Source organism: Sus scrofa, chromosome X (assembly GCF_000003025.6).
Source record: "Sus scrofa isolate TJ Tabasco breed Duroc chromosome X, Sscrofa11.1, whole genome shotgun sequence".
In the NCBI taxonomy this organism is placed as follows: domain Eukaryota; kingdom Metazoa; phylum Chordata; class Mammalia; order Artiodactyla; family Suidae; genus Sus; species Sus scrofa.
In genome coordinates this window covers 33888736-33916584 of record NC_010461.5, presented here as the reverse complement: position 1 = coordinate 33916584, position 27849 = coordinate 33888736, and the positions used below count along the sequence as shown (strand labels likewise).

Below are 27849 nucleotides of genomic sequence, written 5' to 3'. Positions count from 1 at the left end.
GGAGGAGGGGATAATCCACAGAGCGAAAAATGCAGTTGAAGGCTAATGAACTGGGACCCAAGTGTATCATTCAGAGTCAATGCAGGCCAGCATTAAGTTCAGTTTCAATCAACCAACCAAGTGATCTGTTCCAAACAGCTCCAGCTGCATGATTTCCAGACTTTCTGGCTACCACAATAAATAAGGATTGTTTATGGTGACTGTTAAGAATGGACATGCTCTTGCATCCAAAAACGATGACATAAAAGGTAGACAGCTGAAAAATCAGCCAGCACTTAGGAGATCGAAGGTTGTCACTGACCAAGACCAAAGGAAAGAATAGTTCAAGATGAACATCCGAGAAGAAGCTCCATCCCTTACGACCTGTGTGCCATCTGACCTCCCTCTGCCTTGTGTTCCTTAGCTGCAATGTGAGAAAACTCAATGGGTTGATGTGAGGCGTGAATGAGTTAATATATATCAATCAGCACCTTAGAACAGGGCCTGGTAGCTGCATACCACTGCTTTGTGAGTGTTTACTGTCATTTTTACCATAAAGGAAAGGAGTTAAGGCAAGTTTAATAATGGAGCATGACATATTCAATCCAATATGAAATACATTACAACATGGATAGTAGAACAGGTATGGTGTGACGACACTACATGACATGGGCTGTGCTAAACATTCTGCATTAGCAGTTACTTTTTGTCCTCCCAGGAACCGCATGAGATGGGTATTATGATTATCTCTACTTTACCAAAGAAGAAACTTAGGTTCAGAGAGGTTAAGTAGCTTAGCTTCTGTAACACAGTAAGTAGTAAAGCTGGAATTCGAACTCAGATCTTCCTAATTCCTAAACCTGGGGTCCCTACTTGAGCTGCCCATTGGAAAATTATGGAAAGTTTTAAAATGCAATGTCTTGGGAGTTCCCGTCATGGCTCAGTAGAAACTAATCATCCATGAGGATGCGTGTTCGATCCCTGACCTTGCTCAGTGGGTTAAGGATCCAGCATTCCCATGAGCTGTGGTGTAGGTCGCAGATGCGGCTCGGATCCCGAGTTGCTGTGGCTGTGGTGTAGGCTGGCAGCTGTAGCTCTGATTCAACCCCTAGCCTGAGAACCTCCATCTACTGTGGGTACAGTCCTTAAAAAATCAATAAATAAAATAAAATGCAATGTCTTGCCCCTAAACTGCCCTACTGCATCAGGCCGGGGATCAAACCTGCATTCTGGCACTGAAGAAGAGCTGCTGATTATCACTGCACCAAAGCGGGAACTCCCCTGCAAAAATTTTTGAATGGACTTCAGATGATTTGAGAACATTTGGTAGGAGCCACAATGTTCAATATCTTCTTTAAAGAACCAATGGAACAGAATAGAGAGGCCAGAAATGAACCCAGACATCTATGGTCAATTAATCTTCCACAAAGGAGGCAAGAATATAAAATTGGGGAAAAGACAGTCTCTTCATTAAGTGGTGCTGGGAAAACTGGACAGCTGCATGTAAATAAATGAAGCTAGAACACACCCTCACACCATGCAGAAAAATAACCTCCAAATGACACCATAGACATGACACCATAAAAGAGAACATAGGTAAAACATTCTCTGACATCAACTATACAAATGTTTTCTTAGGTCAGTCTCCCAAAGCAATAGAAATGAAAACAAAAACAAATAGATGGGACCTAATCAAACTTAACAAGCTTTTGCACAGCAAAGGAAAACATTAAAAAAAGAAAGAAAGTACAATCTGTGGAATGGGAGAAAATAGTTTCATATGATACAACTGACAAGGGCTTAATCTCCAAAATATACAAACAGCTCATACAACTCAACAACAATGGCAAGAAAAACCTAGTTGAAAAGTGGGCAGAAGACCTAAATAGATATTTTTCCAAAGACAAATAGATGACTGGTGTACACATGAAAAGATGCTCAACATCACTAATAATTAGAGAAATGCAAATTAAAACTACAATGGACAGAACGCTGTAAACCAACTATAATGGAAAAAATAAAAATCATTAAAAAAAAATAAAACTGCAATGAGGTACCACCTCACAGCAGTCAGAATGGCCGTCAATAATAAGTCTACAAATAACAAATGCTAGAGAGGATACAGAGGAAAGGGAACCCTCCTACACTGTTTTTGGGAATGCAAATTGGTACAACCACTATGGAAAACAGTATAGAAGTTCCTCAGCAAACTAAATATAGAACTACCATATGACCCAGCAATCCCACTCCCGGACATATATATAGACAAAACTTTCATTCAAAAAGATACATGCCCCCCTATGTTCACTGCAGCACTATTCGCAATAGCCATGACATGGAAACAACTATGTCCATCAACAGATGAATGGATTAAGAAGATGTGGTACGTATATATAATGGAATATTACTCAGTTATCAAAAAGAACAAAATAATGCCATTTGCAGCAACATGGATGCAACCGGAGATTCTCATACTAGGTGAAGTAAGTCACAAAGAAAAAAGAAAAATAGCATAGGATATCACTAATATGTGGAATCTAAAATACAGCACAAATGAACCTGGCTACAAAACAGAAACAGACTCATTGACATAGAGAACAGACTTGTGGTTGCCGGGCTGGGGGAAGTAGGATGGACTGGGAGTTTGGGGTTCGTAGATGCAAACTATTACATTTAGAATGAATAAGCAATGAGATCCTACCGTATAGCACAGGGAACTATATCCAATCTCTTGGGACAGACTATCATGGAAGATAATAATAGAAATGGAATAGAAATATATGTATGACTGGGTCACTGTGGTATACAGCAGAAATTGGCACAGCATTGTAAATCCACCATACTTTAATTAAAATAAAATAAAAACATAGGGATCCTTGTCCAAAATCGCAGGAAAGATAAAGGTACTAGGTTGGAAGTTAAAGATACCCAGGTTCTATAGTTTTGCCATGATAACTCATCAAATATCACCATTGGATTTTTATATCTTCATTGTTCAGGAGGCAACTCTGTAGATCTGAATGGTGCTAACATTTGGTTATATCCTGCTGTGCTTAAGTATAAATCCAAAGATGTAACTACCACTCGCAAGAACAATGAGACAAACAGGAATTCACTTGAGAGAAAATCAATAGCTGTTTGGTTTGTTGTGTCTAACTGATTTAGAAATAACCTTCCTGTGTTTAGAGCTCAAACTCAATAACAGCCAACAAAATTAGATGACAGCTGTGAATGGTTTGAAGGTTAAACTCTTCCTTCTTGAACAGGCTACCGCAAACAGAGTATCCCAGTTTTTTTTTTTTTTTTGGTTTTTTTTTTTTTTTCCATGTTACTGACTGGCCTTCCTTATAGTTAAATTATTTTCCATGAGCTGGTCTCTCAATTAGAGGACAGTGATTCTTTGTTACAGAATGTGGTTTAACACATATCTAGTTCTTTTTTCCAGCCAAAATATGCAACTTAGAAATTATACATGTTTATAGGCACAGACAGCTTTGAATATGCCATTATTTGCTCATAGTTGGGGGAAGACGCCTATTTTGCATTAGGCTCTTACGCCTCTGAAAATTCATCCCTGATCTCATATCATCATATTTAAATGAAATTAACCTCAAATTTTTAAATCTTATGCTAGTATTAACAAAATTTCACACTAGGAGACTAAAAACTATTGGTCTCTATACATAGATCTTGGGAGGATATATTAATGGATTTGTCTATATTCTGATACTTGGATTAAATAAATATGTTTGATATGATGTCTCTGGGTCTGTGTTTACCAAGTGGGCTGTTGCTGAACTTTAGCTTTTATAATCCAGATAAAAGTATGTTTAGATTTCAAGTGTATTTTTGAACCTTGGAACATCATTATTTGATGGCTAGATTCCAAATATGATTTCTCTATACACATCCCCTCCTATATTTTCTGGTAAAATCTATCACTTCCATTCCTAGAATACAGTCAATGTTCAATGATTTTTTTACATTATACTGTTTGGTTTTAAGGATTTTTCTTGCTTTAAAATTAAATGTATCTTAGAATTTTTTTTTTTTAAACTCCCTCCAAGTCCTAACTCTTGGAAATATTTTCTGACTGCACCACAGCAAAATGAAAATGCCACCCAAGTCTATTTACGTGAACCAGAAATCCTTAAATGAATTGGACGTGTTCTTAATGTAGGAACAGAGTGTTTCCTGGCATTTCGTTAGAAAGATTAAATCAAATTAGCCTGGATAAGTCAACTGTTACAAGGACTGGAAATTGCTAAATTAAACTTTAACAAGAGTAACAAATGGTACTGTGCCTGCTTGGAAGTGAATGAGCTTATTAAGGAGTTCAGTGAAGGTAAGTCTGATTTTAATATTTTTATTCAGTGAAGAAGAAAATGAAGTAAAAACCTATTAATTATTTTTGTAGCTGATAATGCTTTGAGAAATTTTCTTAAAAAACAAATGTGAGAGGACATTGACATGAACAAGTAGTTTTAAAAGGACACAGAAACCAAGGGGCAGCTTCAAAAATTGAGCCTAAACTTTGTTTTTTTGTATCTTCTAGAGCTGGATTTCATTTTATTTTTATTTTTGGGTGGGAGCTTTTTAGGGTCACACTTGCGCATATAGAGGTTCCCAGGCTAGGGGTCCAATCGGAGCTACAGCAGCAGCCACAGCAACACCAGATCCGAGCCTCGTCTGCGACCTACACCACAGCTCATGGCAACACAGGATGCTTAACCCACTGTGCAAGGCCAGGGATCGAACCCGCAACCTCATGGTTACCCAGCAGATTCATTTCTGCTGCGCCACAATGGGAACTCCTTTATTTCATTTTTTAAAAAATTTATTTGGGTATAGTTGATTTACAGTGTTAGGAGCCTAAGCTTTAGAAAGGTGAGCAAAAACAAAGATGGAAATTAAGAGGGGTGGGGGTGGGGAGAGAGAGAGAGCAAATCCCCATGTTTACAGTGAAGAAGGCGCAAAGTAGCTGCCCATTTACTTTATAAGACGCTATCCAGAAAAGAGCCCCTAACCACTGAGAATGCTGATGCTCACTCACGTCATGGGGAGAAAAATCAGACTCTGCTGGAATACCTAGCCGAATCTTATTTTTATATAACTACTTCAAAAACGATCACACTTTTAATGCCCCTTGTCAAGGAAAACTGGAACTGCAACATTTAACAGCTGCCCAGGATGTCACTGCCTGCCCTCTTAAATCAGATGCTAGAGCCCAGAGGTGCTTCAGACAGGGCTCTAGGGCTCAAGGGCTGAGAACATGGGCTCTGGTTCTGAGCTCTCTGGGTTTGAAGCCTGGCTCAATTAGTCACTCATGCATAACCTCTAGGATCCTAAATGTTTTCCCCTGTAAATGGGCTGAGGGTGATGACATCTATCTAAAGAGGTTCTTGTGAATATTAAATGAGTTAAATAATCTAAAGTACTCAGAACCACCCCTGGAATAGTCTAAGTGTGATTTGTTTTTTTTTTTTTTTAATTTGTGCTCTCTTAACATGAACAATAAAAACCCTCATGATCTTATTCGTTCCTTGTGACCACTGTGTGCAATAGCATGAGTACGAAGGAACAGAGACCCACAGAGAAACAAAGGGTAAAGGAGGTAGTGATTGGTAGAATCAGACTTTAAACGTGGGTCTTTGGCTACCAAAGCCTGTGTGTTCTTTCCACCACTCACATGATTTTGTTCCCAAGGTTTAGGAAAAGAAGATATCCATGAGATATGGACTTTTGGGATATGGATTTTCTGATGGAGCTGGGGTCTAACCAAGACCTTAAATTCTAGGTAACTCTCAGATTCGGAGGAAGGAAAGGATGAGAAAATAGAGAATAAAAGAAACAGAAAAAGGGAGATGGGAAAGGAAAGATGCTAGATAGAGTATCCTGAAAGAAATGAAAGCATTTGGTAGTGGTTTGGGTATTGAGAGCAAAGAAAAAGTCAAGTCAGGCAGAACTGACTCCAGTGTTTCATATGAGAGAAACCAGGATGAAATCAATGCCATTCGCAGAGACACGGATTAAAGAAGAAGTGGTTTGACATAGAAGACAGTGAGTTTGGCTACAACCATGAAGAACGCTAGGTGGTGGTTGGACTTGGAAGTTCAAGTGGAAAAATGTAGAGCCGATGGAAAACTCGAGAAATGGATATCTTGGAGGCATCCACTTACAGGTGAGATTTAAAACTATGAGTTGATGAAAAGTCACCGGGACAGAGGAGAAGTAATACAGATTATGGGCCAAATGCTAACCCTCGGGGGAAAGCATCACTTAAGGAAGAGAAGAGGAAATAAGACAAGAGGGAAAGTGGTAGAAAAGTCGTTGAACAGAAAGTCTTGAGTCACAGATGTCAAGAATGGCGAAAACTCAAGAAGTAAGACATGCTCATGAATGTTACATAAAGCAAAGGAGTCAAACAGAGTGAGGACTTGACAAGTATCCTCCATAGGACTCACCACAACTGTAATAAATTCTTTGGGTAAAGTAACATCTTTCCTAACTAGACCGGGGGTACTTAAAGGTAGACCTAAGTGTTTCCTACTGTAACTTCAGGGCCCAGCAGTGCCCATGCAGAGCTGTCACTAAATAAATATTTACTGAATGGGTGAATCCATGGCCAAATAAATGAGTGCAATTAGATTTCCTAAAAGCACCACAAGTGACCCTTGGAAGTACAGTGTCAATAACGTGGTGGAGGTAGGATGCCATGTCATAGGGCAATTTAAAGAAAGTGGGATTTTAAAATAAGAGAAAGCAGAGAGTAAAGCAGTAAGGCAGATCTTAATAACCATTTCTGAGCGATGTGTTTTTGCTGAAAGGAGAGAGAAACCAGATCAAGCGAATTTCCTATCCTAGAACACTGTCGATTTATCAGATTTTGTACTGCGAAGAGCTCTGCCTGACTTTCAGGTGACCTTCAAGAACTCAAGGTAGCCACTACAGGGGACGACTCGAACGTGATGGAAGCAAGGGGCCCTACCTGCTTTACGCTCGCTGTCTTGAGTAGATCACACGTCCGTGGGCAGGCATGATGGGAGATGAGGAGAAAGCAGCCCAAGGAAACTGAGGTGCAAGGAAATGATGCTACCCACAGAAAGAGCCAGGAATGGCACCAAGCCCCAGAGAAGTTTAAAGGTCCTATGAAATCATGTAAAATACCTGACTGTGTATGGGGTGAATGTGTGTGAGAGCACATACACGAGCAACACAAGGGATGTACAAAAATCGTAGTTACAAGTTGATTCTAAACAGAAAGAATTAGAGCTACGTGTTTACATGTGCCGGCAAGACAGTCACAACATATGTCATGTATAACAGAGCTGAGGCAAAACAACTGCTCAATTCACATATTAAAGCTGCAGTTCCTTTTCCTTTTCTGAACATACTAAATGAAATACGAGATAGGCCCCCAGGACACAAAGCAGCAGAAATAACTATTTTATGATTTTATTCCCTAAGCCTATCAGAGGACATCATCAAACCTGAATAAACTGAATGACAACACAGCTAAGTCTGGACTTAGGCTGGCAGAGTATTTCGGAAAATACTAAGTACAGAGAATAAACATGATTTGACAACAAAAAGACACCTTCTCACCTTTTCCCGTATCTGTTTCCTTGATATTAGTTGCCCATACGTAAATACATGTGTGTGTGTGTATCAGGAATGTAGGGATCTATTTAAGAATTTTACTAGAGTCCAATTAAATTTCTTCATGCACTTAAGCCATGGGGTTTGACTTATAATAGTCTTACATATAAGCTGCTGTCTAAACAACATACAAGTAAGTAATTATAAAGTGAAAAAAGTAAACACTCAATTCCTATGCTCAAAAGACATTTCAAGGAGGCCAAGATTTAGGTAGTATTTTAAATACATTATCATATATAATATTTTTGTATTCATGACTTTGAATGCTTTGAAGAGACACCTCCTTTTTCCTCTAAATACATAGTTTGATTTATGATGTTGCAGAAATGTATTTTTCACTTAAATGAGGAAGATAGTGCTGCTAATTAAAACAATCTGTCTTAAAGAGAAAAAATTTTAAACCTGATGCCTCTCTCTAGGGCACTATATTCATAGTCACAGTCGATATCTCATCTTCCTGTGGTACTAAAAACATCATATTTATGTTGAAATTATTCCAGGGCTTTACAGCTCTAGCAACCCTTCTACCAAATATATATCCATACTAGATGTTTAACCTTATCAAGAATAGGACTGACTTAAAAAAAAAAAAACAATTCCATAGTGCTAAATAAAATCTGACTTTTGTAACAAATGAAAGAAATTCAGAGCAAAAGCACTGCCCTTTTATACAAAGAAGTGCAATAAATTTTTGGCAAAGTGACACAGTACTTAGGTTATGAATTTGATTGTTTTATGTCGCCAGGAGACATAAGCGCCCCAACGTTCTATGGGATCTAGTGCAATGTTTCAATTTGCAGATTAAATTAAGTCCTAATAACAAGAAGGTACCTATATTAATCTCTTCCATCCATCAAACTTACACAGCAGCCCAAACATCCCCTCAGTAGACATTCCTTCCTTTCTCCTATTAATCAAATGGTGGAAGGAGTCTTTCATTTCCTGACAAGCAAACCCCACCCCCTAAACGCAAAACAATGCAAAAATCAAGAAAGGAGATGTCACGCCAAAGACCCCTAAACACACTGGTCTTACCTCAATCTGATGGCGAGAACATGTGTCATAGGCTCACTTTTCTTTCAGACACACGAACTGTAGAACGCTGGGCTGCTTGACCCTCATGGAGCAGAAACTTGAAAAACCAGCCTCTTGTGTTCCCACAATCTATTTACACATTGAACACACCCAGGAGCACAGAGTAATGTTTATCTGTGGTGGACAGCTATTCCCAAGAAGCAGGCAGTACCTCTGCTGTCAAAAAGCGAAGTCTTTGTTGATCAGCAGGGGAAAGGTAAGAGCTGTTTCATCCCCCAAACACCTTTAAGAAGATTTTTGACATGAGATACTATTTAGACCAATGTTTCAAAGGTGAGTCATTCTTTTAATACTCTATTCCCAAAAACTCTTATTATTAAAGGATCTGGGGAAAATATATCTAATGAGAACAAGCAACACATAGATGCCAGGCACTATTCCGAGGGCTTTGCATTTATCATTTCCCATAATTTCCAAAACTTATTAGGTATGAACTCATAATACAGATGAAAAACGAAGAACTCTGTCCAATCAATAAATGGTACAGCCAGTTAAATTCAGGCACTGCAGGACCACAACCACGACACTGCACTGTGTAGGTATGACTCTTAGGAAATAATTGTTACCAGGATGTGGTTGGCTCAGTTGAATATTAGATAATGAGTGAAGTTTTCTTAGTGCTTGTACTACTACACAGTATCTTAAATTGGAGTAAATGAAAATTTTGAAAGATTGTTTCCCCCAGATGATTATTCATTTATATAATCACAGCAAGCCTCTTTTTAGCTGCAGTGGCCTTTTGGGTGCTTGGGGAATTAAAAAAAAAAAAGAAATGAGTCTAGATTAAAGTACCAAGAAAATTTTACTTAAGTCCAAAGAGGCATAGAGGGGAAGTCAATACAAAACTTTTAAACAGTTTTAAAGATAAATGTTTTGTTCTGTTTTTTTTTTTTTTTCAGATTAGATAATTCCTATTAATTTGTTTTCAAATTCACTGACTCTTCAGCCCTCTCCAAGCTGATATTAAGCCAATGTGTTTATTCTGGTTAAGTTCTAAATTTCCATTGGGTTATTTACAGTTTTTGTCTGTCAAAATTACCTATCTGTTCATTCATTAATATACTGTATCTCCATGTATATATTTATTTATTTATTTATTTGATTTTTAGAGTCGCATCCAGGGCATATGGAAGTTCCCATGCTAGGGGTTGAATCGGAGCTACAGCTGCCAGCCTGTGCCAGAGCCACAGCCATGTGGGATCCGAGCTGCATCTGTGACCTACACCACAGCTCACGGAACGCTGGATCCTTAACCCCTGAGTGAGGCCAGGGATCAACCGCATCCTCATGGATACCAGGCAGGTTTGTTACCACTGAGCCACAACAGGAACTCATGCCTTTCATTTATTGAATTTATTCTTCTTTAGTCTTTTGACTACTGAACAATTGTTTTAAAGTCTTTGACTAAACATTAGTCCAACAACTGGCCATCATGGGGAAATGGAGAGGAATTTTGCCTAAGAATCCCACTCATATGAGATTTTAGATTTTGAGTTGGTTCTGAAAGTTTGAAACTTTTGGAGTTAAAGGGTGGGGTGAATATACTTTGCAAGTGGGGTGGACATGAATCTCTAGGGGGCCAGAGTGTGGATCTAGGTAGGCTAGATAATAGCCCTTAAACATATCCAGGCTCTAATCCATACATCTGTAAATGTTACCTTATATAACAGAAGAGGTTTTACAAATATGATTTATGTAGGCTTTTCAGATGGGGGGAATATCCTAGATTATAGACGGGCTCTAAGTGTAACTGCAAATATCCTTAAAAGAGGAAGGGAGAGGGAGAGATGGACACAGAAGGCAATGTGACCACTGAAGCAAGATGCTATATTATCGGCTGGAGTTGTTTCTGGACCTGTGAAACTAGAAAACAAATTCTCTACTCTCAAAATACAATGGTGGGACAGGCATAGGATAAGAGTTATGGATATTCTGATTCCATAAGAATAAGGAAAGAAGACTCATTAGCCCCAAGCAATTTCAAAATCCAGCCAGCAAGCTCCATTGGGTTTCTTTGTTTTTTGCTTTTTTTAGGGCCATACTTGAAGCATATGGAGGTTTCCAGGCTAGGGGTCCAATCAGAGCTGCAGCTGCTGGCCTACACCAGAGCCACAGCAACACCAGATCCGAGCCTTGTCTGCGACCTACACCACAGCTCACGGCAATGCCGGATCCTTAACCCACTGAGCAGGCCAGGGATCGAACCCGCAACCTCATGGTTCCTAGTCGGATTCGTTTCTGCTGCGCGATGGGAACTCCTGTGAGTTTTAAGGCCTGAAAATAATCCTCTATGAAGCTCTGCCCTGAGCCTCTGGTTCAACCCTTTGGGACACAGTCTCCATCCTAGGGCCTGGGGCTCTGACCTCTGGGCACATTTCAGTACTACTGAACAATTGCTTCTCTTCTTTGCTTTCTTTTTAAGTGGTTATAACATGAGCTGGTTTTCTCATGACTTTAAAATCTTTTAACATGTGTTCATTTCACATCTGTATGAAAGTCATGCTATTCTCCTGTTCTAAAAATTATCATCTATACAAAATTAATATACAATACACTCACAAAAAAGGTATCGGAAAGAGATATTAAGGAAACAATAACATTTTGCATCGCATCCAAAAGAAAAAGTACCTAGGAATAAACCTACCTAAGGAGGCAAAAGACCTATATTCCAAAAACTATAAGACACTGAAGATGACACAAACATGTACAAAGACACAGCATGTTCTTGAGCTGGAAGAAACAATATTGCTGAAATGACTATACTACCCAAGGGAATCGACAGATTCAGTGCAATCCCTATCAAAATATTAGGAGTTCCCGTCGTGGCGCAGTGGTTAACAATCCGACTAGGAACCATGAGGTTGCGGGTTCGGTCCCTGCTCTTGCTCAGTGGGTTAAAAGATCCGGCGTTGCTGTGAGCTGTGGTGTAGGTTGCAGACGCGGCTCGATCCCGTTGCTGTGGCTCTGGCGTAGGCCAGTGGCTACAGCTCCGATTCAACCCCTAGCCTGGGAACCTCCATATGCCATGGGAGCGGCCCAAGAAATAGCAAAAAGACCAAAAAAAAAAAAATATATATATATATATATTAAACATGTTTTTCATAAAACTACCAAAAACTATTTTAAAATTTGAAGGGAGAGGTTCCCCAAGGGAAAAGGGAGGGAGTGTGATGGATGGGCATTTGGGAGGGGGGGTGGATGAAAACGTTATATTGGGAATGGATGGACAATGGCACCCCTACTGTTGAGCACAGGGAAATGTGTGTGATGAGGTCACTTTGCTGTTCAACAGAACTTGAGGAAACACTGTAAATCAACCATACTTTAAAAATAATAATAATAATAAATAAAAATAAAATTTGAGTAGAAACACAAAAGATCCTGAATAGCTGAGTCAGTCTTGAGAAAGAACAAGAGATCTGGAGGAATCAGGCTCCCTGACTTGAGACTATACTACAAAGCTATGGTCATCAAAACTGTATGCTACTGGCACAAAAACAGACACATAGATCAATGGAAGAGAATAGAGAGCCCAGCAATAAACCCATGCACTTATGGCCAATTAACCTACGACAAAGGAGGCAAGAATATATAATGGAGAAAAGACAGTCTCTTCAATAAGTGGTGCTGGGAAAATTGGACAGTTACATGAAAAAGACTGAAATCAGAACATTCTCTAACATCATATACAAAATAAACTCAAAATGCATCAAGGATTTTTTTTTTTTTTTTTTTTTTTTTGCTTTTTAGGCCCGCACCTGTGGCATATGGAGGTTCCCAGGCTAGGGGTCGAATCAAAGCTACAGCTGCCAGCCTATGCCACAGCCACAGCAAGGCAGGATCAGAGCTGAATCTGTGACCTACACCACAGCTCGTGGCAACACCAGATCCTTAACCCACTGAGTGAGGCCAGGGATTGAACCCGCAACCTCAGGGTTCCTAGCCGGGTTGTTTCCACTGTGCCATGATGGGAACTCCAGATTAAGGATTTAAAAGTAATATCAGATACTATAAAATTCCTAGAGGAAAACATAGGCTGAAAACTCTTTGACATAAATGGCAGCAATTATTTTTTTAGATCCAACTCCTAAAAGTAAATGAGATAAAAGCAAAAAGAGAAGTTCCCATCATGGCTCCGTGGAAACAATCAGACAAGTATCCGTGAGGATGCAGGTTCAATCCCTGGCCTCCCTCAGTGGGTTAAGGATCCGCATTGCCATGAGCTGTGGTGTAGATCGCAGATGCAGCTCGGATCTGGCATTGCTGTGTCTGTGGCGAAGGTCAGCAGCTACAGCTCCGATTCGACCTCTGGCCTGGGAACCTCCATATGCCGCGGGTGCAGCCCAAAAAGAAAAAAAAAAGCAAAAATAAACAGATGGAACCTAACTGAACTTACAAGCTTTTGCACAGCAAAGAAACCATTGACAAAAAGATAACCTATCAAATCTGAGACAATATTTGCAAATGATATGACCAATAACGGATTAATATCCACCATATATTAACAGCTCATGCAACTCAACATCAAAAAACAAACAACTTAATTAAAAAATGGCCAGAAGAACTAAATAGACGTGTTTCGAAAGAGGACATACAGATGGCCAACAGGCACATGAAAAGATGCTCACCATCACTAATGAGCAGGGAAATACAAATCAAAACCACAATGAGATATCGCGTCACTCCTGTCAGAACAACTATCACAAAAAGAATGCAAATCACAAATGTCGGTGAGGATGTGGAGCAAAGGGAATCTTCCTATACTGTTGGTGGGAATGTAAATTGGTGCAGCCACTGTGGGAAACATCCTGGAGGTTTCTCAGCAAACTAAATACAGAACTGCCCAGCAATTTCATTCCTGGTACACACCCGAGAAAAACAAAAACACTCATTGGAAAAGCTATATGCTCTCCAATGTTCATAGTCCCATTATTTACAATTGACAAGATATGGAAGCAACCTAACTGACCATCACCAGATGAATGGTTAAAGACGACGTGAAACATACATACAAGGGGCCACTACTCAGCCACAAAAAGGGATGGAACTTTGCCATTCGCAGCAACACAGATGGACTTGGAAGGCATTATGCTACGTGAACTAACTCAGACACAGAAAGACTAACACTGTGTGCTATCACTTCCATGTGAATCCACAAAAAGACAACACACTAGTGAATATGGCAACAAAAAAGCAGACTCACAGATACAGAGAACAAACCAGCTGTTACCAGTGGACCAAGAGAAGGAGGAGAAGCCATTTTCAGGTGGAGGAGTGGGAGGTACTAACTAGTGGTTGTGAGACAGGTTTCAAGGATGTATAACACAACAGGGGATATAGCCAATATGTTGTAATAACTACAGATGGAGTGTAACCTTTAAAACTTGTATAAACAATTAAGTCCTGCAAAATAAAAAAATTATCTTTTAATCATCTTAGAGGTCAAACCAAAATGCCCAAAAGATTAACCTACCAGTGCAGGTAAATTTCAAGGACAGAGAAGTGCATCTCATGTAAAGTGTAAGCCCAGATGTCCCTTTTCTTGGCGTCTAGTGACTCCAACGCACCAACACAATGAGGTTAACTCTGTTTCTCTAGTTTCAGTTTTCTGATCCGCTAACTTAGTCTTTGTTTTATCTTAGATACATTAGACCCCCACAAATTATTCCCCACTATTGGCAGAAATGGATGGGAATTTGGTTTTAGAGTCAGATCATTTAGAGATCTCTCTAAATGGATTGATGGGTTACAGAGATCTAGTCTACGCTGGATGAGACAGCAAAAAATCTGGTTTTTCAGTCTTTTAGTTTTGGGGTTTATCTGTTTTTTAACTCAAGAATTTCACACCCTCTGGGAAGACAACAGCATTTTGATATCTGGACTGGTGAGTTCTTCTGTTTCTGTGTCTCCTTGGAGCACAGTTAGAGAATGGAAAGTATAAGCTCTATTTCTCCCTGCTCTTAGGTCTATGTACCTATAATTCAGAAATGTCTTCACCTCTGATGGTGTGAGTGAATAATGTTTTCTTACCTCTGGGTGATATTCATATATTAGATCATCAAAATTCTGAATTTAAAGGATCACTGTTTTGATGGTCATATCTAATAAATAATTGATTATATTAAAGGAATATGCTTTAAATTCCCCAATGATAAAGAAATTAAACTATGGTACTTGAAATGAGCCAGATTTTTAAAAATGCATCTTCTCCCAGAAACCAAATAATCACCATTTTAAGAACTCAAATTCATAAACTTCAGGTAACTCTTTGGCAAACAAGTCTAGTTTAATAGTTTGGGTTTTGTGAAAGCTATACTTTCTCTGATTTATCAGTATTATGTTTAATACAAGCATACATTTTTATGCTACTCCGCAATCTTTTTCCTAAACTTACACAGTTTTACTGATCAAATGAGCTAGAATTGCTTCCATTAAAATTTCAGGATTTGAGAAAACATAAATTTGTTTAACCAAATCAAATCATTTTTCTGACAAACATGGATTTCTATAGTAACTGAGTTTAACAGCATGTTACCTTGAGAGCATTTCAAAATCTCCAGATAAGTGAAAACCTTGGATGATAGCATATTGAGTTCAATAATGGATTCCTTTATTATTTAAAAGATGGAACAAGGATGGAGTTCCCATCTCGGCGCAGTGGTTAACGAATCCGACTAGGAACCATGAGGTTGCGAGTTCAATCCCTGGCCTCGATCAGTGGGTTAGGGATCCGGCGATGCGTGAGCTGTGGTGTAGGCTGCAGACGTGGCTCGGATCCCGCGTTGCTGTGGCTGTGGTGTAGGCCGGCGGCTACAGCTCCGATTAGACCCCTAGCCTGGAAACCTCCATATGCCGCGGGTGCGGCCCTAGAAAAGGCAAAAAGACAACAAAAAGAAAAAAGGTGGAACAGGGAAACGTTGACTATTTGGCATAATTTTAGTTTATGTACTTCTGCTTCTTATCTGCACATGCTACAAAGGGGCTACAGCTTCAGGCTCATTTCCGCCACACTGAGAAGCTGTGCAAGGAATGAGTGCAGCAAGAAAACCTGGGTTAGATATGTGCATGAGCTCGACGAATAAAATCACAGAAAGGAGACACTTATGGACCTTAGTCTTCTCTGCAAAACAGGAGTGACTTCAAGGAAAAGCTGTAATTAACATATGTGAGGGAGACTCTACTATAGGTCTCAAAATGAAGGGAAAAAAGGGAATGGTTTCTGTTCTAAAGTAAGATGGCTTTTTGTTCCAGAGTCGGAAAAAGGGTGCCGGAAATGCAAACCTGACTTGGTGTGTACAGAAAGGCGTAGAAGGTTCTTAGAACCAGATTTTGAAAAAGAACACAAATTTCTGTTAAATTTTTCAAAATCGGACTCAGCTTTCATGAATTTATTCATACGATTTTCAAAAAGAGCTTCTGGTTACTTTCGTATCAAACACCATACTGACTATTGAACTCAATCTGAGAACTGTATTTGCCTTCAGTACAGAAGAACGAGTCTCGTAGGTCTGCTTTTATTGAAAGATTGCAAAAGGTCACTCCTCTGCTGCATTAGTTTCCTATGACTGCTCTACCAAATTACCACAACCTTGGTGGCTTTAAAAATCAACAGAGGAGTTCCCGTTGTGGTGCAGTGGTTAACGAATCCGACTAGGAACCATGAGGTTGCGGGTTCGGTCCCTGCCCTCGCTCAGTGGGTTAAGGATCCGGCGTTGCCGTGAGCTGTGGTGTAGGTTGCAGACGCGGCTCGGATCCCGCGTTGCTGTGGCTCTGGTGTAGGCCAGTGGCTACAGCTCCGATTCGACCCCTAGCCTGGGAACCTCCATATGCCGCGAAAGCGGCCCAAGAAAATAGAAAAGACAAAAAAAAAAAAAAATCAACAGACATTTATTTGCTTACAGTTCTGGAGGTCAGAAGTTTAAATCAGTTTCTCTGGGCCACCTGTTTTGTCATCTGCCCCCCAAAATCTATCAACCGAGTAACTTTCTATACTTTGTTCTGATAGTCTCATGACGCTGGTTATTCTCTTCAAAATAAAAGAAACAATAAAAGTTAACACAGTTCTTGAACGTTTATTTTTTTGTATTACTTCCCTGCATAACAGGTAGCCAGGCAATAACCATTCACATTCTCCAGCATCCATAAACCTATCTTAAATGCACGAATGTCTGGGAGATTTTAGTTTTGCCTTCCACAAACTGAATCCTAAATGACATAAAATAATACTTCAAAATATAGTTTGCATTTAAAAGGCTCTTTGAGATTTCCCAAAGGCCCTGGCAGTCACGAAGATTCTATCACTGTATAAAAACAGAGATGGTACAACTACTAGATTTATTTGATACACTACTTTTCATGATCTGCCCAGTAGAAATCAAAAAAATTATCAAAAAATTGAAAAACTGTCAAAGGAGGTGTTCAGCCTTCCCTAGGTTAAATACAAACAGTGCAAACATTAACATCAATATTTTTAGAAAGTTGGTCATGTGCAGGAAGTTCCTAGAAATTTGTCACATCCCTCACTGCCCACTGTATGTTTCTATTTACCAGAGTCCTAGTGGGACTCGTCCTGATGATGTTGGCAACAACACTAAGTATAATTTCAGTTGTTATTTTTATTTTTATTTTTTTAAGATAATTTCTTTTTCTTTTTTCTTTTTTTTTTTTTTTTTTTTTTTGTCTTTTTCCGGCCACACCTGCGGCATATGGAAGTTCCCAGGCTAGGGATCAAATCAGAGCGGTAGCTGCCAGCCAAAGGCACAGTAACACCACTTCTGAGCTGAGTCTGTGAACTATACCACAACTCATAGCAATGCTGGGTTTTTAACCCACTGGGCGAGGCCAGGGATCGAACCTGTGACCACAAGGATGCTAGTCAGATTCATTTCCACTGAGCCATGATGGGAACTCCTCAGTTGTTATTTTTAAATGTCTACTTGCAATCTTCTTATTTTAAATTGCACCTACCACCCTCTTGATCAGCACTTTCAAACGGAGGATAAATATCAAACCTACGCTACCACTAGCGTTTTATTAAAACACATATGTTCAGGAGTTCCCTTGGGGCACAGTGGGTTAAGGATCTGGTCCGGTCACTGCTGTGGTTTGTTCCCTGGCTCGGGAACATCCACGTGCTATGGGCAAAGGAGGACTACAGATGTTCAAGTCATACGCCAGACTTTTTCTAAAATATGCTTAATCATTATGTTAATAGACTTATTACCTAAGACCTTTTCTTGAACTGGCTTTATTGTCTTCTTTGGCAAAATACAAGGAAAAAAGCAATTTCACCTTCATTTGAATTATGTTTGTTACGCCCTCCCACAAGATGTGCACTTTATCAGTAATAAGCTAACGACAGCCACTGTGAGGGCCTGTCTCTTCTTGACTGTTACCTCTCACGGTTCCAACAAGGCCAGACAATCAGCTAGAGGACGAAGATCTTGTTTTCACCAAAGGACGTTCCAAATGCCCAGGAAAAGCAAAGATATGTTCAACAATAGGCTCTTGGACAAAGACTTCTGCGGCCATCACAGAATCACCTTTGAGATCACGTCAGTGAAGAGAGTCCGAATTCTGAGACCAAGTTCATCAAGAAGCAGAATGTTCAAAACACAGTTTAATACAACATATGATGGAACAAGACCTAGGCTCGCAAGGTAAAAACATACCAGGAACGTAACCCTTTTACTCGAACCTATTACCAGGATTTCCCGAGGGAAAGGTGTTTTAAGAGTGACTTGCTGAGAATGTTTTCCAAGACACCCAAAAGATCCCAAGATCTGTTATCAAAGACTTCAGTTTCTTTTCCAGACAAGAGAACATTTTCTATCTCTAGGCCCACTTCTCAGGATATAGTTGAAGAAAGCACCTCAACAACAGAGAAGAGGGGGGGAGCTCTCCTCTCCACTGTGACCCTGGAAGAACTGATTAACATCTCTGGGCCGAAGTGTCCACAGCTATAAAATGGAGACCCTAAAAATAAATAGATAAATAAACCCCCTCTTTTCTGGTGCCCCCTTTACCCAGGTTCAGCATGCAAGTTTTCTTCGGAAAACATCACAGACTTGTAACTGTAGATCTCAGAATTTTGAAATAAGTTCGTCCAACGTCCTCATTTTTGAGCCATGGAAGCTGACATGCTGAGGAAACCACACTTAGAGGAGACCAGAGCCCCTGACTCTCCTCCTGCAGCTGCGGGACAGGTGCCTGCTTGCTACGGAAATAAAGAGAAGAGTAAGAGTGGAACTTGGCTAAGGCTTGGAGGCTTTGGGGCTCTTAAAACAAATCCCCAGGCTGCTAGAGCAGTGTACCTTGGCGGTCAAGGTCTGCCAGGACCAATGTCATGACCTGAGGCCCCATTATTCTGCCAGGAAGGGCATGGGCAAACAGAGGCAGAGGATTCGGGGAGAGAGCAAAACTGCTTTAAAGAGGTCCCTGCTGGAGTTCCTGTCGTGGCTCAGTGGTTGACAAATCTGACTGGGAGCCATGAGGTTGTGGGTTCGATCCCTGCCCTTGCTCAGTGGGTTAAGGATCCGGCATTGCCGTGAGCTGTGGTGTAGGTCGTAGATGCAGCTCGGATCCTGCACTGCTGTGGCTCTGGTGCAGGCCAGCGGCTAGAGCTCCGATTCGACCCCTAGCCTGGGAACCTCCACATGACGCAGGAGTGGCCCTAGAAAAGACAAAAAGACAAAGAAAAAAAAAAAGTTTTCTTAGATTTATACGAGCACCTACTTCAATGAGTCCTAAGGACAACCCGCACTGCTACTCTAAGGAAATTCCTGTAAAGCTGGCAAAAGGGGGAAGGAAAGCAGAGAGGGTGAGTGAGCAGGCCGAGGGGAGCAGAGAGGAAAGCGGGGTAAGGACCGTGTGGTTCGCGGGTGTAGCCGTGGCTTCTTCCTCTGCAGGACACTCTCTGTCTCCCCACAAGGCTCAGCGGGGTGTGGATTTCACAGCCAGAGGCCCAAGCATCCGGCAGTCACGTGAGAACCAGGCTCCATTGCTGGGGGGCTGGGTGGGGGGGACATGTCTAAGCGTCTGTTACACAGGGAGGCAGACACAGGCAGCCACCTGCTAAGGGCGTGCTCTGGGCCAGGCTCCGGGTGAGGCCGCAGTTTACAGGCACACGGTGACTCGGTCACTGGGAAAAGCCCAAGATGAAGACACTCTTCTGAGCCCCATGTTACACATGAGGAAACTCTGCTCAGAGGGAACAGACGAATGACCAAGACCACGCGGCCGGAAAGGGGCGAACGGGGCTGGCAAACCCAGGCCCACTGGTCCCACTGTTGAAGCCAGCTGGGCAGCCTCTGACCAGTCCTTGATGACGGGCCAGGAGGCAGCCCAGGGGCGCCCATCAGCATGTGCGGACCAGGAGAAGGTGTCCCATGATGACACCGACGGGACACAATTCGATTTCTTCTTCACGTGACAGGACTTTTTTTGTAAACCTAACACAGCACATAAGAGTGTTGGAAGGAACGGTGTGTATTTTGAGTCCATCACTTGGGACAATTTTCATGGGATAGACTCACACATGCTAAAATGTGTCTGCAGACACTGATAACTGTCCCCCTATCAAATAAATGAGCACAGACAGGTGAAGTGGTTTCATCTGAGAATGAGATTTATAATTGGTTTAATGGGATGCTTTCATAAATAAATCCAGTAATACTTAGTAATAAGAACTGCTTGAATGGCACGTTTTAGTCTAGAAAGGAGTTCTACGTAACACGACTATTTAACTGACCAGTGTCCATAAGACAGAACAGAATGGTTTATTCTACAGAGAACAGCACCAGCTAACAACCCCCGTCTCGAGTCCCGTTTGGCATAAAGCAGCGTAAAATCACTCATACGTGACATCGACACAGCCGTAACTCCTTTTGGGTGCGTTTCTTTATGGATTTCCCGGCACGCCTCCATCTCCAGGGAAAGGCCCTGTCCCATTAAGTCCACGCCAAGCGCTCTGCCACCCTCTGCACCCAGCCCACTGCCACGGCCTCCTACTTGTAGACCTGCTGCAGCAGGAATGAAGCTTTCAGGTCCTCGGTCCTGCTTTGCAGCCCCTCCCCCGTCACCACTGCCATTCTGGGAACTCAGCATCCCCGGGGGCCCTGCCCACCCCGGCGTCACAGGCCCGGGCGCCCTCAGAGCCACGGAGGAAGGAGGGCCTCGCCCCCCACAGCCTCGGCCAGCCCCGCCCACCAGGACCACGCCCCGCCCCGTCGCCCTGGGAAACGGCTCCCCAAGGTGGCGGATCCCGGCATCCCGCACTCACCACACCTCCCGGCCCCCCACCTGCACCCGGAGCCCCTCCTGGGGGTCCCGCAGACGCCTCAACGACACGTGACAATAACGGACAGGCGTCCGAGATACCATGGACTTTAATGGCTGCGAGACCTTAAAGGGGACCAGACCTTCCTCAGCCACACAGGCGGGATGAGGCCACCGCTGAGGTCTGGCCCGGCTCCCGGACCCAGGTCTCACTGCCCGGCCTCGGGCAGGGGCTCCTCGGCCCCGGGCTCCTCAGCCCCCTCCTCAGCCCCCCGGGAAACGCTGCTGGCCTGGAAGAGGCGGCTGAGGGTCTCGTTGTTGTTCAAGGCTCTCTGCACGTGCTCGGGGGTGATGCGCACCTTGCGGCTGCTGCGGGCCTCTCTGGCCGCCAACTCCAAGATGTGTGCCATCAGGTGCTCGAGGACGCCGGCGAGGAACACAGGGGTATATGAGCTCAAGCGCTGCGCATACTGACCCTCTGGCAGGACGCAGTCCAAGCTGCTCATTGGGAATTGCAGCTCTGCTCTTGAGGAGCACGAGAGGGCGTGCTTCTTACGATGACTGCATTGCGGGAGGTTTCTTTTCCGAGACATGTTGGCTGGGTTCTGTCCAGGATCGGCCCAGAGAGATTATCCCACTGTCCTGGGTCTCCTGAGAGGCCACTGAGACTTTCTGCGTCTGCCTTTTATTGGCCTGGGGCCTTTGTGACACCTCTGACTTTGTGATGTCATCTGTCCTCTGAACCCTGATCAGGACTGGCCTACAAATGCCTGTGGTAGGAACCTCTCTTTTAGGGAACTCTTTCTACATCACTTTAAAGGTCTAGCAGATTTTTTTTAAAGGATGTTTTATTGGAGCCACTGTCCTGTCTTTAGGACGCTGCTTCAGGTTATCTGAGCCCAGCCTTGCATTGGCTTTGAATGGTTTACATCCATCTGTAAACTGGTGGCCACTGACAGACACGCGGAATGCCTTGTACAGTAGAGCTCCGTTTCTCTGCACCCTCATACTGTAATAAAACCAACACTGCCTCTGCCTCCATTTTCACATCTCAATACCCTTTTTCAATATTTCTATGTTTTCTCTTTGGCTTATCTTTTGGCTACAGTGTCTGCCAATTCCCTCATGAGTTAAATACATTCCTCAAACACACTTGCACTTCGTATCTAAGTGTCATGAATTTCTCGGTTTAAAAATAACTTTTAACTGTTGCAGAGATCACACTGATAGGCCAGGTGAACTCCAAAGACAGAAAAGTGTGTCTCATTCGCAGCCAAAGCCCAGGAGTGCCCTGTCTTGTTCCTTCTAGATGATTCCAGAGCACCGAGAGGATGTTGGTGATTTTGTTTTTCTAATTTTAATTTTACATTTTAATTCTCCTCGATACTAGTTTTATGTTTCTGCTTTCTTTTCGCTCATTTATAGCTGCTAAGTGATTCCCCTTGTTGGCAGAAGTGGTGGAGAATTTGGACTTAGGATCAGACCATCTGGAGATCTCTATGAGTGGGTCCACAGAGATCTAGTCTCCACTGAGGTAGAGACAAGAGACAATCTCGTTTTCTAGTCCTTGTTTATCTGTTTACTAGTCAAATCATATCCTCTAGAGGCAAACAGCTTTTTGCTATCTGGACCAGTTAGTTTTTCTTTCTATGCTTACATGTAACCGTGGATGAAATTGTAGAATTGAAGCTATAATCGCTCTTTGTGCCTAAATGTTGATGTGTCTGTAATTCAGAAATGCCTTCACCTCGGATGTGTGAGTGTGGAATGTTTTCCTATGCTGAATGCTATTAAGGGAAGCGATTGCGACATCTCTTAAAGTAATGGCGCTCTGTTCTGATTGGCATATCTGCATCAATTGCTTACATAAATTGAATATTCCTAGCTTTCCTTAAGAATAAGGAAGCTCAATTACGATACTCTAAATTAACTACATTTAAACAATATATATTCTCCCAGAAACCCATCCACAATTATTTTAAGAAATCAACACTTCTATATTGAGAGGTTGTCTTTTTCCCAGACAGGACCAGCAACCCCTGTCTGTCTTGAGACCACACAATTCTCATGACAGAGCAGAGGAGGAGCCTCGACAACGGGGTGCAGGGCTGGGCTCGCCTCCCTACCGTGCCACCCACTTGCCGTGGGACCCTGGGAGAGCGGACTGGCATCTCTGGGCCAAAGTGGCCTCTGCTATAAAAATGGAGACCCTAGACAAGAATCCCTGGCCTCTGTGCCCCACTCACCCCATTTTAATAGAAAACTGTTCTTAGGGAAAAGTCATAGACTGGTAACTGTACACCTCGAACAGAACTTTGCAATAATTTAGTCCAACAGCGTCATTTTCTAGCCATGGAAGCTGACGTGTCCCAAGTAAACGACACTTACAGGAGACCAGAACCCAGTCTCCCTCCCTCTTCTTTCACTGTTTTGCTCCTTTGTGTCGTGAAGACTCTCTCTCTCATGGTCAAGTTGGCAAGTTACTCTCATTCTACATCTCAGAACTGAAATATCTCAAACCACAGTATCTAACCTGCCTCCCCGCTGCAAACTTGTTTCCTTTAATGGATGTTGCATTAACAGAAGTTTAGAGATATTTTGCCCTCCGTGATTCAAGAACCCAAAATATGAGTGATCAGTCTTTTGTGTTCATGAAGGACTCTGCAAGAGAAATGCTAAATGAGACACCAAATGCAGAGCCTGCTCACTGTTTGTCCTTAGATTTGGAACCGTACACCTAAGAGAATAAATTAAAATGACCACTGCAGCCACGACGTGGAAACAACCTAAATGCCCACTGAGCGATTACCAAGATGTGGTACATATGTACGATGGAATTCTACTCGGCCATAAAAAGGACAAAATAATGCCATTTGTAGCGACATGGATGCAACTAGAGAGTCTCATACTAAGTGAAGTAAGTCAGAAAGAGAAAGAAAAAGGACCATATGATATCACTTCTTTAGGGAATCTAAAATACGGCACAAATGAACCCCTCTGCAGAAAAGAAACAAACTCACAGGGAGAACAGACTGGTGGTTGCCAAGGGGAAAGGGGGAGGGAGTGGGATGGACGGGGAGTTCGGGGTTGGTGGATGCAAACTATTGCATTTAGAATGGATAAGCAGGAGTTCCCGTCGTGGCGCAGTGGTTAACGAATCCGACTAGGAACCATGAGGTTGCGGGTTCGATCCGTGCCCTTGCTCAGTGGGTCAAGGATCTGGTGTTGCCGTGAGCTGTGGTGTAGGTCGCAGATGCGGCTCGGATCCTGCGTTGCTATGGCTCTGGCGTAGGTGGGCGGCTACAGCTCCGATTCGACCCCTAGCCTGGGAACCTCCATATGCCACTGGAGCGGCCCAAGAAATGGCAAAAAAAGACAAAAAAAAATTAAAAAAGGAATGGATAAGCAACGAGGTCCTACTGGGTAGCGCAGGGAACTATATCCAATCTCTTGAGATAGAACAGGACAGAACACGAGAAGAAGAAAGTACATATATGTATAACTGGGTCCCTTTGCTATATAGCAGAAATCAAAACAATATTGTATATCAACTACACTTTAATAAAAACATTTTAATAATAATAAAATAAATGACTTTTTTTTTCTATTTCCAGCTGCACCTGCAGCACATGAAGGCTCACAGGCTGGAGGTGCAGCTGCCCGTCTACGCCACAGCAACACCGGATCCAAGCTGCACCTGCAACCTACACTGCAGCTCATGGCAACGCTGGATCCTTAACCCACTTAGCAAGGCCAGGGATTAAACCCACATCCTCATGGACACTATGTGGAGTTCTTAACACACTGTGCCACAACGGGAACTCCTAAAATGACTGCTGCACTGCTAATCAAACATGATTTGTGGGCTGACATGGGTCCTTAAATTATTTGTTACTAGTCAGCTATAAGAGGTAAAGAAATTGAGTTAGCTTTCAGGAGTTGCCAGTGTGGCTCAGAGGTAACAAACCCGACTAGTATCCATGAAGACGGGAGTTCGATCCTTGGCCCCGTTCAGTGGGTTGAGGATCTGTCGTTGCCATGACCTGTGGTATAGGTTGCAGACATGGCTGGGATCTGGCATTGCTATGGCTGTGGTGTTGGCCTGCAGCTTATAATTAAATAAGACTATATGTCATTTGGCAATGAATTTGTAAAACAGAAAATGTTGCCCCCATACCAAAGACCATTTAAAAAGCACCATGCTACACCAATTCCCCAAACAAGAAGATTTCATCCTTTTCCTTTTCTTTTCTTTCTTTCTTTTTTCTTTTTTTTTTTTTTTTTGGCTTTTGTCTTTTTTAGGGCCACACTCACGACATATGGAGGTTCCCAGGCTAGGGGTCAAATCAGAGCTACGGCTGCCAGCCACAGCCACAGCCACCGCCACATGAGATCCAAGCTGCATCTGTGACCTACACCACAGCTCACAGCAACGCCAGATCCTTAACCCACTGAGCAAGGCCAGGGATTGAACCTGCAACCACAAGGTTCCTAGTTAGATTCATTTTCACTGTGCCACGACGGGAACTCCCGAAAACTGTGGTTTTAGAATTAATGTACAATGAGAATAATGACCTCAACTCTCTTAAGGAGCCACGTATGTGCTGTACATGAGTGAAGCGGGTCACACATGAGGTACAATAGGGAAGGGTGATGACCGTGGAAAACCGAAAGGCCCAGCATTACAAGCAGCGAGTCCTCTTCATCCGACCATCACCACGCCTGGCCAGCCGTTTGTATTCCACACAAAGAAGCCAGGAGTGGAGGTTTGCAGGTAAACTAAAGTCCCCCTTGAACTAAGTTCATGCCAACTGCTCTGCCACTCTCTCCTGAGAAAATCCCCATCATAATCAAAAGACAGTCACGAACAAAGTTCACGCCAAGGGCTCTGCCACCCTCTCCACCCAGCCCACTGCCATCGTCGCCTACTTGTAGACCTGCTGCAGCAGGAATGAAGCTTTCAGGTCCTCGGTCCTGCTTTGCAGCCCCTCCCCCGTCACCACCGCCATTCTGGGAACTCAGCATCCTCGGGGGCCCTGCCCACCCCGGCCTCCCAGGCCCGGGCGCCCTCAGAGCCACGGAGGAAGGAGGGCCTCGCCCCCCACAGCCTCGGCCAGCCCCGCCCACCAGGACCACGCCCCGCCCCGTCGCCCTGGGAAACGGCTCCCCGAGATCCCGGCATCCCGCACTCACACCTCCCGGCCCCTCACCCGCACCCCGAGCCCCTCCTGGGGGTCCCGCGGACGCCTCAACGACACGTGACAGAAACGGACAGGCATCTGAGGTGCAGCCAGGGATCTAAATCCGTTAACATTTACTGATGACAGAAGCTGGGCTCCTCAGCTGAGATCTGCCTTAGGCTGAGGCTGTGAGGGCTCCTGCCAGGCTCTAGGACCCATGTTTCAGCCATTCCTTCGGGATCCAGGCATTTCATCAAACAGAGCAAAAGCTGTATCCTTCACCTGCCGATGGGGCTCTGCGTTGCTGTCCACTGCCCTCTCCACGTCTTGTGGGGTCATCTGCATCCTGCCGGTGTTGGCCTTAGTGTCTACCAGATCCAGGATGTAGTCGGTAAGGTATTCGAGCACGGAGAAGAGGAAATGTGTTGTGGATGAACTCAGAGTGTGGACATACTGATCTTCCTGCAGAAGATGGTCCACGAAGCTCACAGGGACCTGTGGCTCGGTTGTTGTAAGATGAGTTGGAGCCTCATAAGAGCCCTCGGGGCTTTGTTTTCCTGACATGATCTTTGCTGGCTTCGGCTTCAATCAGCTCTGCTTGATGTTCCTGCTGGACTGGACCTCTTGAGACACCCGCATTCAGCCCTGCACATGATATAGCTATGGTCTAGTCCCTTTGTGACATCCTAGACTTTGGGACATCACTGGTTTCCATTGTGCCTTAACTGAGCCTCAGCCAAGACATGTCCATGACAGGACTCTGACTGGACCCTCATATGGAGGGAACTGCCCCTGACCTTAACGTTGTAGAAATAACTGTATATTTCAATGGCAAACTTGTCTCTATCTTTCGGACACCATACCACATTTTCCGACTCTAGCCTTGTAATGTCTTTGAAGGTTTTTATAACCTTTTGTTAGTGGGAGGTTGGTGAGAAACATAGTAAATGTACTGCCTAGAAGAGGTGAAACTGTCCCCCCTCTCATGATGTCATGAAACTAGTTTTGCTTACACATTCATTTAAATATTCTTTTCTTTTAAATGTTATAATTATTATTTTTAATAGTTATTTCCCAAATACAATTTAAATATTCTTGATCAATACTCCTGTATCTAATGTTTGGATTCTTTTTTTAAAAAAAATTTTTTTTAATTTATTTTAATTGGGAGTTCCCACCATGGCGCAGCAGAAACGAATCCGACTAGGAACCACGAGGTTGCGGGTTCGATCCCTGCCCTTGCTCAGTGGGTTAAGGATCCGGCGTTGCCATGAGCTGTGGTGTAGGTTGCAGATGCGGCTCGGATCCCATGTTGTGGTGGCTGTGGTATAGACCAGCAGCTGTAGCTCCGATTAGACCCCTAGCCTGGGAACCTCCATATGCCGCACCCAGCGGCCCTAAAAAGACAAAAGAAAAAAAAAAGAAAAAAGAAAAAAAAATATTGTAATTGGTTTACAATGTTGTCAATTTCTACTAAACCGCACAGTGACCCAGTTTTATATATCTTACATATACATACATACAAACATACGCGCGCGCACACACACATTCATTTTCTCACATTATCCTCCATCGTGTTCCATCACCACAAGTGCTTAGAGATACAGTTCCCTGTGCTATACAGCGGGACCCCATCCACTTGGATTCTCTTTTGAACGAG

The 27849-nt window shown here is 42.9% G+C and overlaps 3 protein-coding genes across 13 annotated transcripts in view; all 3 read right to left on the bottom strand.

The window, feature by feature from the left end:
• The window catches only part of SYTL5 (synaptotagmin like 5), a 267832-nt gene that overhangs the window by 149543 nt on the left and 90440 nt on the right, over positions 1–27849 (bottom strand). For 2 of the 11 annotated variants that reach the window (XM_021079655.1, XM_021079657.1), the window contains exon 1: positions 8674–9035. The exons of the other annotated variants lie outside the window; for them this stretch is intronic. The gene's annotated coding sequence lies outside the window, so the exon portion shown is untranslated. Of the gene's footprint in view, positions 1–8673; positions 9036–27849 lie in introns of those variants that run through there. 11 annotated transcript variants of the gene reach the window in all.
• On the bottom strand, positions 21219–21602 carry LOC100736633 (histone H2A-beta, sperm-like). The gene has a single exon (XM_003484099.2). It carries the CDS (start codon positions 21600–21602, stop codon positions 21219–21221), a length of 384 nt encoding a protein of 127 aa, XP_003484147.1.
• On the bottom strand, positions 26295–27352 carry HYPM (huntingtin interacting protein M). The gene has a single exon (XM_003135010.4). It carries the CDS (start codon positions 26751–26753, stop codon positions 26412–26414), a length of 342 nt encoding a protein of 113 aa, XP_003135058.1. The 5' UTR covers positions 26754–27352; the 3' UTR covers positions 26295–26411.